This window comes from Ahaetulla prasina, chromosome 2 (genome assembly GCF_028640845.1).
Source record: "Ahaetulla prasina isolate Xishuangbanna chromosome 2, ASM2864084v1, whole genome shotgun sequence".
NCBI classification, from domain to species: Eukaryota; Metazoa; Chordata; class Lepidosauria; order Squamata; family Colubridae; genus Ahaetulla; species Ahaetulla prasina.
The window spans coordinates 164,281,818-164,295,895 of record NC_080540.1 but is presented as its reverse complement, the minus strand read 5'-3'; the positions used below and the strand labels follow the sequence as shown (position 1 = coordinate 164,295,895).

At 43.8% G+C, this 14,078-nt stretch overlaps 1 protein-coding gene across 1 annotated transcript in view; it reads right to left on the bottom strand.

Annotated features, from left to right (window-relative positions):
- The window catches only part of LOC131190602 (sterol O-acyltransferase 2-like), a 48,697-nt gene that overhangs the window by 16,592 nt on the left and 18,027 nt on the right, over positions 1-14,078 (bottom strand). The window contains exons 6-9 of the mRNA XM_058167942.1: positions 10,569-10,676; positions 2,748-3,030; positions 1,487-1,562; positions 45-126 (exon numbers count right to left, since the gene is read on the bottom strand). Of these exons, the coding sequence (XP_058023925.1) occupies positions 45-126; positions 1,487-1,562; positions 2,748-3,030; positions 10,569-10,676 (549 nt within the window). The remainder of the gene's footprint in view (positions 1-44; positions 127-1,486; positions 1,563-2,747; positions 3,031-10,568; positions 10,677-14,078) is intronic.

Genomic DNA, 14,078 nt, shown 5'->3' with positions numbered 1-14,078 from the left:
GTGGGGAGGGGCCAGACACACAAGGACGATATGCAAGGAATTACCTTGGATAGCTCTTTCTGTAGATCAAAGTAGGGCAGAAGAGAAAATACAAGTAGGTTGAGAATTCAGGAGGGCTTATCTTCCCTGGATTGGGGGGAAAGAAGCAAAGGAATGGTTGAAGCTACATAGGGACAAATAGACAAACAACAGTTTGTACGCTGAAGAAATAGTTTCCCTGGAGCATACATGCTCAAGTGCAGGCATCTCCTCTCTGCATACCATTTTAGCAGGAAGAATGCAAAGCTTTATGTCTATGTGATGATAGCAATATCAATAGCAGTTAGACTTATATAACGCTTCATAAACCTTTACAGCCCCCTCTACATGGTTTACAGAGTCAGCGTATTGTCCCCAACAATCTGGGTCCTCATTTTACCAACCTCAGAAGGGGGAAGATCAGCCTTGAGCCAGTGAGAATCAAATGTCTAGCAGTCGGCAGAATCTGCCTGCAATACTACATTCTAAACACTGTGCCACCACAGTTCTTCTTATTATGATATTTCTTATGTACAAAAAGTAGTTAAGGTGTGATACAGGATCCAGAATTCAGCTTTCTGAAAATCTGCCTCTATTGGTATACAAAAGCAACAAACAAGGAAAGCTTTTCTCCCATGTATTCCCAAGGATACAGTATGTATGGGGGGAAAATGCAATTAATAAAATCTTGCACTGTGTGTCAGATTTTTTCTTTAATTTTTGAGCTGCTTTGTATCCTGATAAGAAAGACAAATAAATAAATAAATCACCTATGTTCTGCAGCTCTTCATGAAAAATAAAGTCTGGCAAATAGGAGAAATTGTGATTTGGTGAGGGATTTGGGGAAATTGACTTGACCTAGGCAAGAGGTTTCTTTTGCTTTGCATCCATATTACTTTTCTTAGTATTTTGCTATACTTAAAATCTACTTATAACATCTCCCATACCCAATCACTGACAGGCAAGTGGAAAGTGTTATCCACTAGCTCCATAGGTTGAGAAAGTCTGTGATAGCAATTAGCATGTGGAGGCCAATGGTTACATGATTATCTTATGCTACAACTAAAGGTAAAGGTAAATGTTCCCCTCTCACATACATGCTAGTCATTCCTGACTCTAGGGGATGGTGCCCCGCTCTGTTTCTAAGCCAAAGAGCCAGTGCTGTCTGATGACAATTCTGTGGTCAGTGTGGCTGCCATGACTAAACCCAAGATGGTCCCTATTTTTCTACCTGCAATTTTACATGCTTTTGAACTGCTAAGTTGGCAGAAGCTGGGGCAAGTAATGGGAGCTCACGCTGTTATGCGGCACTAGGGATTCAACTCGCCAAACTTTCTGATTGACAAGCTCAGCGTCTTAGTCACTGAGGCACCACGTCTGTTGCAATTGATGGAAAATCAGTTTGGGGACTATGAGGGTGACTTGTAGCTATCGTAATCATCACTAAGAGCCTCCAAGTCAAACTCACCAACTTGGTTCCTGGCATAGAGTAGGGGAGGCATTGATTCTCGCAGAAATGAGTAGCTTTTCATTAGGAACCGGACCTATGCCAGAGAGGGAAATGAACAAGGAAAGAGCGTGAAGTTGAATGCTCCAGACTCTGTCTGTCTAGACTTTTCAGACAGAAATGGCCCCTCCTTACTCACTTGGCTAACTGTCAGCTATACTGCTAGCTGATCTTTCTGCTCAACTTCTTGCTTGGATGAAAGCTGCTTACCTTCCAGCTTGCAAGAAGAACATATATTTGAGGCCATGGCAACTGCTACTGTAAGCATTTATATATGATGTATACATGACGATGGCTGCTAAGGACCATACTGTTGTGTCTGCGCCCCCCGAGTCAGCCCTGCTGCCAGAAAGTGACTTGGAAAGTGAGGGGAAGGGTCATCAGGACTTACCTCAGGAGCACCGGCTCCCCTGGCCCAGCTCCAGGAGCCAGAAGCAGGCCAGGTGGAAGAAATAAGAGGCCTCCTTCCCCTGACTCTTTCCCCCTCCAGGCCACGCCTGCAGACCCAACTGACAGCAATCAGGCTTGGTTTAATCCTAGGTTTCATAGGCAGGAGAGGAGGGAACAACAGAAGCAAGGGTGGGGCAGGCCTAGGAAGTGCTGAGTCATGGAGCCACACCCCACAGGATATAAAAGGCAGCAAGAGCTGGTGTGTCTCTTTGTAACAGGCAAATCCACTGATTGACTAGAGCTGAAGTTTGTGACTCACCAGCATCGTGGAAGACAACGAGGGTTCTTGGCAGATGCTGGCTCTTTTGCCGCCAGAGCTGATAGTGCCGGCTAATTAAGCCATCATTCGGACGGAGGCGGAGGAGGACAGAACACATACCTTCTGCCACAAGAGTTTAAAAAATGTACTGTATATCTTCTTCAGGGCAATGTATAGCGAAGTATATGTCTTTAACCTGGCCTACCCTTAATGACTCTATTTGGGGTTTGTCCAGACCATTCATAGGACTCAGATAGGAGAAAGCTGCCTTAAACCTGGAGTGAGGTTGGCATTTCTTCTCTGTACAATGGGAAATATATGGCCTGTGTATGGAAGTATACATTTATGAATACAGGGGGCCTTTCTAGCACTTGCTGCTATCTATACTTTCCACACTGAGATGTCCTGGGGCAACCAGGATTCCTTCATAAATTCAACCTCACTTCAAAGTTCAACCTTAGCTTCCCTCATTTCTGTTTAAGAACACCTTTCCCCTATACCCCAGTGTCATACCTGCTCAAAGAGGACAATAATACGGGAGGCAATTCCCAAATTACAGTAGACAACAACATAGACAGGGAAGAAGCCCAGCACTGCAGTGTGGCAGAGTAGCACCAGCAACACCAAGGTGACCGTCAAGAGGTTGGGGAACCTGGTCATCTTCAAGCAGCCTGACCATATTTGCAGGGCCTGGTAGGGCACAAATAAGGTGTAGAGGAACATGCAGAGCCAGGCAAAGAGTGCTGTGGGCAGCTGTTGAAAGCCAATGATAAAGAGCTCGAAATCCAAAACAAAACTGTGGAAGACAAAGAAGAAAACAGTTCTAAGGATGCTCCCCAAAAGATGAGGATGTTTCAAATTAAATAAGCAGTTTCTTTGGGACAGCCCCAATATTTAGTGGTATAACTGCTGAAAAATGAAGGGGACGGTTCCTGCTATTTTGAGAAGGTGAACCCATGAAGTTCCCATGAACTCTTCAAAATAGTCAGAACAGAGTTAAAATGAAGGAAAACCCACCTCCAACTGAAAAAAATACGATCAGTCCCCCTCATTTTGTTCATAATCTTGTTTTGTTTCATATTTGTTTCATAATCTTCATAATTTTAACTATTTCTCACCCTTAAATATTGGACTAATAAAAAGGTTTCCAGCACAATTTAAACGGGCCAGGAATAGAGAGGACTGTGAGGTATTTGAGTTATCTGTCATACTAGGAATATTACTCAATGCTCCTGTCAGAATAGTGTCTGTACACCACCCTCAACTTTCTACTCAGCTACTCTACAGCTCATGTGGAACTTAGGTCATTGTATAAGACATTTATTTATTCCATGTAAATCTTCCCTTTTGAAAATTCAAGGCGAAACACCTGGAATTTCCTCCTAATTTTATCCCCAGTGAAAGCTGAGAGGTTGATCAACTGACCCAAAGTGACCCAATTAACTCCTTGACTGTGAATGTGAACTTGGCTCTTTGTCTTCTATTGGACTCCTTCATTGACTTGCTTCATGCTTGTTGGAATATATGTTAGAGTTGGAATGTATTACTTAATTATTTAATTAATTAGCCAGTAGATGGCAGTATTTAGTTAGCATCTATGGTTATAATCTATGGTTCCTTTATGTTCTGAGGAGAGTTTCCTGCAACAGTTGTGACAGTTGAAACTATTAAACATCAAGGCCCATAGTGACTATACACTTTATTTGACCTGTATGGCTACATAACTATTCTCTGCTACCAATCTGTATGGCTATATAATGATCCTCTGCTACCATTTCTATAGAGTAAAACAGAATTTCTAACAATGCTTCAGCTTCAACAGAACTGCTGATGATTTCAAGGATTTGCCTATCATGGACATTTCCTTCTCCTTCTTTGATGAATTATTTCATTTGTAAGACTTCCCAATTAAAAAATAGCCCATGGCAGCATACAACATTAAAAACAGATAAACGTTACAGTGAGCAGAATGGTCAAAAAGCTGGAATTAATGCCAAAACCAGATTTTTCGTAGGCAGATGGAGATTGGCTCAAAGACTACATGTTTTCCCATGAATGAAGGCAAAAATATGTATCCGAGGTGCTATTCAGCAGGTTCTGACAGGTTCTGGAGAACTCGTAGTGGAAATTTTGAGTAGTTCGGCGAACCGGCAAATATCACCTCTGGCTGGCCCCACGTGTGGGGTGGGAATGGAGATTTTGCAATATCCTTCCCCCAGGAGTGGGGAGGGAATGGGGATTTTGCAGTATCCTTCCCCTGCCATGCCACCAAGAGAGGTGGCATGCTGCTAAGAAGAATGTATGGGGTTTTTTAAATAGATTTTTAAATAAGGGTTTTTTAAAGGGGGGGAGGGATAAGACTGGTGTGGGGGAGAACCCGTCGGGGAGGGATCCAGCCCGGTACCAGTTCGCGCACTATTACATCTGGTCTGAAGGCAGGGGAGGGTTCGTTCCAGGACTAGAGGGTGGTTCAATCTGTACGGTAAGTGGGAGAGGCAGATATGGCGGAGGGGGGGGGCCATATCGAGTGTGGGGAGCACGTGCTCGATGTCTGAAAACGATCACGTGCTCCGGCCCCTTAGTCCCTACCCGTTCCTCAGGCGGCCATGATCCTCAGAGCCTGGATTTTCGGTTGATGTTATGTAATGCCCGGTCCGTGGCAAATAAAGCCCCCTTGATTTGTGATCTTATTCAGGGGGAGTCCGCGGACCTTATGGGCATTACGGAGACCTGGTTGGGGCCAGAGGGGGGGGTTCCCCTCGTCGAACTGTGCCCCCCAGGTTTCCGAGCATTCCATCAGCCGAGGGTCCAGGGTAGGGGTGGAGGGGTGGCGGTTGTCATTAAGGAAGATCTAGAGCCGAGGGAGGCCACTGTTCCTCAGATTGCCGGCTGTGAATCCCTTTATGTGAGGTGGGGCCATAGGAATCAGTTGGGCTTGTTGATCACGTACCTGGCTCCTTGCTGCGTGACCACAGCCCTGCCCGAGCTGCTGGAGTTATTTGCCACTGTGGCAGTTGAGACCCCCAGACTGATAGTTATGGGGGATTTCAACTTGCCATCAGCTGGCTTATCATCGACTGCAGCTCGGGAGTTCCAGGCTTCCATGACGGCCTTGGACCTGATTCGAGTAAATGATGGCCCTACGCACATGGGGGGAGGCACGCTGGATCTGATTTATATCTCTGGTCAGTGGCTAAATGATCTGATACTAGACGATTTAGTAACAGAACCAATGTCATGGCCAGATCATTTCCTCCTTCGTCTGGACTCCCGAACCGCCACCCACCATCGCAGGGAGACGGAACCTACACGCTGGTTCCGTCCCAGGCGCCTGATGGACCCTGAGAGGTTCCTGACGGAGCTTGGGCCATTCCCTGAGGATCTGGCCCACGGCACGACTGAGGAACTAGTTGCGGCCTGGGAACAGGCCGCGGCTGGGGCCTTGGACCGTGTCGTGCCTTTGCGGCCTCTGACCCGCGCAGATCTCGCCTGGCCCCTTGGTTCTCCGAGGGGCTGAGAGAGATGAAACGCCGGAGAAGACGCCTAGAGAGCACTTGGAGGTCCAGTCATTCCGGTTGATCGGACACTAGTTAGGTCTTATTCTAGGACCTACCTAGTGGCAATGAGGGAGGCGAGGCGTTCTCACGCCCACCCTCATTGCGCCGGCAGATAACCGCCCGGCCGCCCTGTTTCGGTGACCCGCCCTCCTTCATCAGGAGGTGCGGGATGACCCGTTACAGGACGTGCCGAGGAGTTTAATGGTTATCTATATGACAAAATCGCTCAGCTCCGGGATGGTCTGGACCGAAATTGGGATGATCCAAGCGAGGGAGAGGAGGCACGTCTTGTTGAGTCTGTTTGGGATGAATTTGACCCTGTGGCTCCCGAGGACGTGGACAGGTTGTTGGGGAGGCTCCGCGCCACTACATGTTTATTGGATCCGTGTCCTTCCTGGCTGGTGCTGGCCACTCAGGAGGTGACACGAGGCTGGCTCCAGAGGATTATAAATGCTTCTTTGTTGGAAGGGGTTTTCCCTGCCGCCTTGAAAGAGGCGGTGGTGAGACCCTCCTTAAGAAGCCCTCTTTGGACCCGGCTATTTTGGGAAATTATCGGTTAGTCTCCAACCTTCGCCTGCTAAGGTTGTAGAGAGTGCTGTGGCGTCAGCTACCCCAATACCTGGAAGAATCCGTCTATCTAGACCCGTTCCAGTCCGGCTTCCGACCCGGTTACAGCACGGAGACAGCTTTGGTCGCATTGGTGGATGATCTCTGGAGGGCCAGGGACAGGGGTTATTCCTCTGCCCTGGTCCTATTAGACCTCTCAGCGGCTTTTGATACCATCGACCATGGTATCTGCTGCGCCGGCTGGGGGATTGGGAGTGGGAGGCACCGTTATCGGTGGTTCTCCTCCTATCTCTCCGACCGGTCGCAGACGGTGTTGACAGGAGGGCAGAGGTCGACCGCGAGGGCCCTCACTTGTGGGTGCCGCAGGGGTCGATTCTCTCGCCCCTTCTGTTCAACATCTACATGAAGCCGTTGGGTGAGATCATTAGTGGCTTTGGGGTGAAGTACCATCAGTACGCTGATGACACTCAGCTGTACTTCTCCACCCCAGGTCACCCCAATGAAGTTGTTGAAGTGCTGTCCCGGTGTTTGGAAGCCGTACGGGTCTGGATGGGGAGAAACAGGCTCAAGCTCAATCCCTCCAAGACGGAGTGGCTGTGGATGCCGGCATCTCGATTCAGTCAGCTGCAGCTGCAGCTGACTGTTGGAGGCGAGTTATTGGCCCCAAAGGATAGGGTGCGCAACTTAGGGGTCCTCCTGGATGAGCGGCTGTCATTTGAAGATCATCTGACGGCCGTCTCCAGGGGGGCCTTCCACCAGGTTCGCCTGGTTCGGCAGTTGCGCCCCTTCCTTGATCGGGATGCCTTGTGCACAGTCACTCACGCACTGCTACCTCTCGCTTGGATTATTGTAATGCTCTCTACATGGGGCTCCCTTGAGGTGCACTCAAGGCTTCAGCTAGTCCAGAATGCAGCTGCGCTGGTGATAGAGGGAGTGTCGCACCTCCCATGTAACACCTCTCCTGCGCAGACTGCACTGGCTTCCTGTGGCTTTTCGGGTGCACTTTAAGGTTTTGGTTATGACCTTTAAAGCGCTCCATGGCTTAGGGCCTGGGTACTTACGGGACCGCCTACTGTTACCATATGCCTCCCACCGACCCGCACGCTCTCACAGAGGGACTTCTCAGGGTGCCGTCCGCCAAGCAATGTCGGCTGGCGGCCCCAGGGAAGGTCCTTCTGTGGGGCTCCACACTCTGGAACGAGCTTCCCGGTTTACGCCAAATACCTGACCTTCGGACCTTTCGCCGCGAACTGAAGACACATCTTTTTATTCGCGCGGGGCTGGGTTAATTTTTTATGGATTTTATAGTTTTTATTAATTTTAAACGGGGTTTTAGTTTTTATAGATTTTTAAATTTTTAGGCAAATTATAATAAGTTTTTTAATTTTATATTTTATATATAGTGTCTTGTTTGTTTTTATTTGCCTGTACACCGCCCTGAGTCCTTCGGGAGAAGGGCGGTATAAAAATTTAATAAATGAAATGAAATGAATGAAATGCCCACCAAGCCACACCTACAGAACTTGTAGTAAAAAAATTTGGATTTCACCACTGTGTGTATCCCAGGATAATGTTGGAGGATTCAATCGGGGTCAATCGCCTGGATCAGAGGTTTGATCTTCCAAGTTTCAGACTCGTGCTGGAGCCCATCCTCAGGGAACTTCTCTCTCACCAGAATGTTTCTTTGTTTGTTTTTCAGGTTTTTCAAGCTGTGTCGCTCCGTTGGACTGAGCATATTCTTTGGTTTGTGTGCAATCAGCATTGTCGATACTTTTTGCCTGATGGCATGTGTTATGTCCTCATAATAACGACTGCATCTCAACTGGATAGTTGCCTACCGCTGTCATTGGCTGAGACGTCGGCAATTATACTAGCTCCAATTGGTTCGCATGTTTTGACAGTTCCTTTTTAAGCAGTTGTCAGTTGGGTTTGTTTTTCTGCTTAGGTCTGGAGCCGGCGCGAAGTTGCTCATTACTTGTTCTTGCTAATAAAATGTAATTGTATCAACAATGTATGAACCTAAGCCGATACTTAACTCACAGACTTATTAGCATGTTTTTCTGGCTCTCCTATCTCCGATCTGTTAAATATAGAGTCTAATGCTGCTATAAATTATCTTAGGGTGGTGTCTTTCTCACATTCTGGTGAGAGAGAAGTTCCCTGAAGATGGGTTCCAGCACAAGTTTGAAAACCCATGGTGACCGACCCGGATTGTATAGATTGATTTCAAAAATCCATCTGACGTATAGGTGACACAGAGAAATATTTGTATCTCTCTCAGGGGTGAAATTCAAAATTTTTCCCTGCCGGTTCTGTAGGCGCAGCTTGGTGGGAGTGGCTTGATGGTCATGTGACTGGGTGGATGTGGCTTAGTGGTCATGTGACTGGGCGGGCGTGGCCAACTCAGTATCACTCCCACCCAGTCACATGACTCCCCCCAGCCACACCTGCCCAGGTTTTGTGGCTCCCGGTGTTTTCTGTGGGAAATAGGTCATGTGACTTGCTGGGTGTGGCCAACTTGATTGGTCTCACCCTTAGGAAATTTCTTCTTAGTCCAACACACAATAAAAGAGCACAATAAAAGAGCACTGTTCCAATATTTAGAATAGAATAGAAAAACAGAGTTGGAAAGGACTTGGAGGTCTTCTAGCCCAACCCCCTGCTTAGGCAGGAAACCCTATACCACTTCAGACAAATGGTTATCCAATCTCTTCTTAAAAACTTCCAGTGTTGGAACATTTACAACTTCTGGAGGCAAGTTGTTCCACTGATTAATTGTTCTGTCAGGAAAAAAAGTTGAGGGGCTCCTACAAAAATGAGGGACTCAATCTATTTTCCAAAGGACCAAAAGGCACAACAAGAAACAATAGATGGAAACTAACCAAAGATTGAAGCAACCTAGGACAAAGAAGAAATTTCCTAAGGGTGAGACCAATCAAATGGAATAGCTTGCCATCACTAGAGGCTTTCAAAAAGAGTGAGGGAAGTACACCCCAAAAGGACAGTGCCAGGAACCACTAAAACAATGCAGAAAACTTAAAACAGGCATTCCCCGTTTTAAAAAAAGTTAATCCCAAAGCAAACGCAGCAGCTGAGAGGGAAACTAAGAGCAGTTGCTCAAGCTAATTGAAAGCCTGGATGTGCTGCCAAAAGCCGTTAATCCTTCTGATCATAAACTCTATTATTCTATGTTCTCTATGTTCTAAATTGGGTACTTCGCAGCAGAAGCAATACAGCCGGTTGGACCACCCATGCATTAAATTCACAATCTGTATGATCAAGCTGCATCATTGTCCCCTCCTGTATCTTTTCCCCCAGGAAGAAACAAGAAATAGCAGCAGCTATTAAAGGTCTTGGGAAACTCCAGGGAGTATCAACTGATCACAGAAGTGTTACTTAATACTCTTTATAATGAAAATGTTTGTAATCTTGTCCTTCTTCCTAAAGGGAAGAGGTTAATCCCATCCCTAGATGGGTGATTGATGGGTTTCCCTGCCCTAATCCTGACAGTTTCTGTTGTTTATTGATTTGATTCAGCATGTATTGGCTGCATTCCAGCTGCAACTGTTAAGGGGAGCTATTAATTGAAGGGAGGGAGGGAGGGAGAGAACCTCTCTTGCACTTTATTTTTAACTGGTTCTTCAAACTGCCTAAGCAATTTACTAACGGTTCTCACTAACCCGTGAGAACCGGCTAAATTTCACCTGTGATCTCTCTCTGCTGCCATCACATGGTTGTTTGGACTTTTGCATATCCCAGAAGGAGGGTAGAAGAAGTGAACTGCATAAATAGGCTACTAGCATAGAGAAGAGTGTTTGGATGCCTAGCAAAGGTGGCACCAAAGGAGGCATTCCTTACTTGGGCTAAATCTCTAGGCGGGCATAGGAGGGGCCCAAGTGTTACTGCTCAACAGGAGCACAAAGACAAGGAGAAGAACAAATTGCATTTTCTTTTTAGCTGGGAGATGAACAGTGACAAGTGAGAGGAGATGCATCAGGATCAGGCTGCCTTGTCCACCCAAGGATGTTAAACTTTGGATGGAATCTAAGTTTAAAGATTAGGTAAATATGCTCTTAGGATTACTACCGTGCCCCATAGCACAAAACAAATAGCATCATATTCCCAGCACAAAACAAATAGCATCATATTCCCAGAATTAGCATACACCAGAGGACAGGCCTTCTACCCCACCCTCTCTTCTGAATCATACCATCCTTCATCGATGGAATCCACAATGATTTGCTTGAGGACAAAGATACAGAGCATGGCCACAAATATGTGATGGATTGTGCGGAAATGTTCCACCTCCAGTAACGTGCTGTAAAAGAGAGACAAATTGCCAGCAAATAAGTAATAGAAGTTGGGAGAGATGGGCAGCTGGAGATCATTGGACAAGACCTGGAACCCAAAGATTTTCATTTGGTGTTCTTGTAGTTTCACTTGAACAAAAGAAATAACATTCAAGTGGCTGAGGGGAAAATGTTCCATCTCTTATGATATACAGGTAGTCCTCAACATATGACCACAATTGAGCCCTTGGACCAAGCAGGAAACTCACTCCTGCTGAGAGTACAAACAGCCTTATTCTAATATGCTAGTAATAACTCTTTGCACTATCGTGCTAGCCAGCTAATCAACCTAATCCTTCTTTTTGTTTCCCATCATCCACAGTATCTATTCTTTTCATACTCTCCCTGAACCCACCAAAGAGTTTTAGCAGGGTCATTCCGTGGCAAGTGGTCTGATTTCAGGAAAGTGCCCAGGTCGACCATCACGGATTTTGATGAAATTTGGTGTGAACATGCACACACGTCCCCAATGAACATTGGTAAAGTGTTATGTTTGCCGATGCAATACTTGCAGAGATATAGTCATTTTTTTTAATAAAAAAGTTTTATTTTTACAATCATATCAAATAATTCATCCAATGTACAGTTATATACAATTAGTCGGGCTTGCCCAGTCACCACCCCCCTTTTTAACACTCTTCCCTCTTCTACCTTCTTTTACTTTCCAGACCTTCCTCTCCTTCTCTTATCTACATCCTCTCCTCCCTCCACCCTCCACTCCTTCTCCCTCTTCTACCCCTCTTCCTTCCTCTTCTCCTCTTTCCTACCTCCTACTCTCTCTTTTCTCCCTCCCCACCGTTCTAAAATGGTAACTGGGCAGACCCGACTACATTAATTATATTTATACATCTTCAATAATCCCTGTACATTAACCATCGCTCCATCTCTAGCCTCAACCCCCCAATTCCCCTCCCCCTTACCCCCCACCCTCCACCCCGACTTCCCAGAACAAAATGCAGGGTATCAAAACTAACAATCATAATCTAAAATAATTCCTAAATTATAATCTCTAGTCTCTCCACACTTAATCACACTCTCAATTCCCCTCTCCTTCAGAAATATATCTAATACAAAATATTTCCTAAATTTACTCATATGCTATTTGATATTTTTTTATCTGATACTTATTTTGAATATAATCAATCCACATTTTCCATTCTAAAATATATTTTTCTTGTGTATAGTCTTTCAAGTAAGCAGAGATTTTTGCCATTTCTGCCAGATTTGATACTTTAAGTGTCCATTCTTCAGTTGTAGGTAATTCTTCTTTCTTCCAATATTGAGCAATCAAAAGTCTTGCGGCTGTTATTAAGTTCAAAATCAATTTAGTCTCTATAGCTGTACAATCCATAATTATTCCTAGTAGAAAGAACTGCGGAGTAAACTTAATCTTCTTTTTCAAAATATTCTGCATGATCCACCATACTTTAATCCAAAATGCTTTAACTTTTTTACAAGTCCACCATATATGGTAATAAGTGGCATCTTCACAATCGCATCTCCAACATTTAGCCTGTACATTAGAATACATACATGACAACTTTTTGGGGTCTAAATGCCATCTGTAAAACATCTTATAAAAATTTTCTCTCATATTTTGCGCTTGTGTAAATTTAACATTCCTCACCCAAATTCTTTCCCAAGTTTCCAACATTATCGGTTGCTGAAAATTTTGTGCCCACTTAATCATACAATCCTTAACCAGTTCAGTCTCTGAGTCTATTTCTACTAATACATTATACAACCTCTTAATATGCTGTTGACCTTGATCTCTCATTTGTTTTAACAAGTTATCCTCAGTTTGCTTAACACCTATTTTTTGATCTAGTTTCCATCTAGCTTGTAATTGTCCATATTGGAACCATGTATAATTTTTCCCTTCTTCCCCCATCTTTTCTCTGGATTTTAATTGTAATTCCCCCTTTTCCATACAAAGAAGTTCTTTATAGGTAACTACCTCCATCTTTTGATATATATTTATATTTTCTATCATGTGTCTCGGGATTGCCCATATTGGAATCTTTCCATCTAATTTATTGATATTTCCTCCAGACCCTCAATAATGCATTTCTAATTATATTATTTTTAAATATTTTATCTACTTTCTTATCATATAATAAATAGGCATGCCACCCATATAACAAACCATAACCTTCTATATTCAAAACTCTTTCCTCAGTCAAATTAATCCAATCAGTAATTAATGATAAGACAACTGCTTCATAATACAATTTTAAATTAGGCATTTTAAGACCCCCCCTTTCCCTTATATCCTGCATTATTTTTAATTTTATTCTTGGCTTTTTGCCCATCCATACAAAGTTATTAACCCCCTTTTGCCATTCCTGTAATTTGGTGTCATTCTTAAGCACCGGTATCATTTGAAACAAAAATAGAAATCTGGGCAAAACATTCATTTTTATAGCCACTATTCTTCCCAACAGGGATAGTTGTAACTTCTTCCAACTCTCCATTTCTTTCCATACCTTCTGCCACAATACCTCATAATTATTTTTATATAATTTGACATTTGAAGCTGTAATATATATTCCTAAATATTTAACCTTTTTAAAGATTTCAAAACCTGTAGTTCTTTCTAACTCTTCTTTTTGTTGTATATTCATATTTTTAATTATCATCTTTGTCTTTTGCTGATTCACCTTAAATCCAGATACTTTGCCATACTGACCAATTATATCTTTTAAACCAGTAGCTGAGTATATTGGTTGAGATACAGTAACAACCAAGTCATCTGCAAAAGCTCTTAATCTGTAATCTTGATGTTTAACTCTGATTCCCTTTATTCGATCGGAACCACGTATTTTATTCAGAAGGATTTCTAAAGTTAAAATAAAAAGTAATGGAGACAGGGGACATCCCTGTCTCGTCCCTTTCCCAATTTTAAAAGTTTCTGTTAACCCACCATTTACTATTATTTGTGCTGTTTGCTTCTGATATATTGCTTTAATTGCATGGATAAAATAATCCCCAAATTGCATTTTTTCTATTACTTTAAATAAAAACTGCCAATCCAATCTATCAAAAGCTTTTTCAGCATCCAAAAAAAAAAAAAACACGCCGCTGAGACTTGGTTGTTTCGTTCCAAATATTCAAGTAAATTTACAATTTGCCTCACATTATATCTCATCTGCCTACCCTTAATAAATCCTGACTGATCATTATGAATTATTTGATTCATCACTGGCATTAATCTATTAGCAAGTATCTTGGCAAATATCTTATAATCAGTATTTAAAAGTGATATAGGCCTATAATTCTCTGCTTTAATACCATCTCTATCTTCCTTCGGTATTAACGAAATAAAGGCTGTCCTCCATGAAGGGGGAACATCTCCTCCCATTTGAATTTTA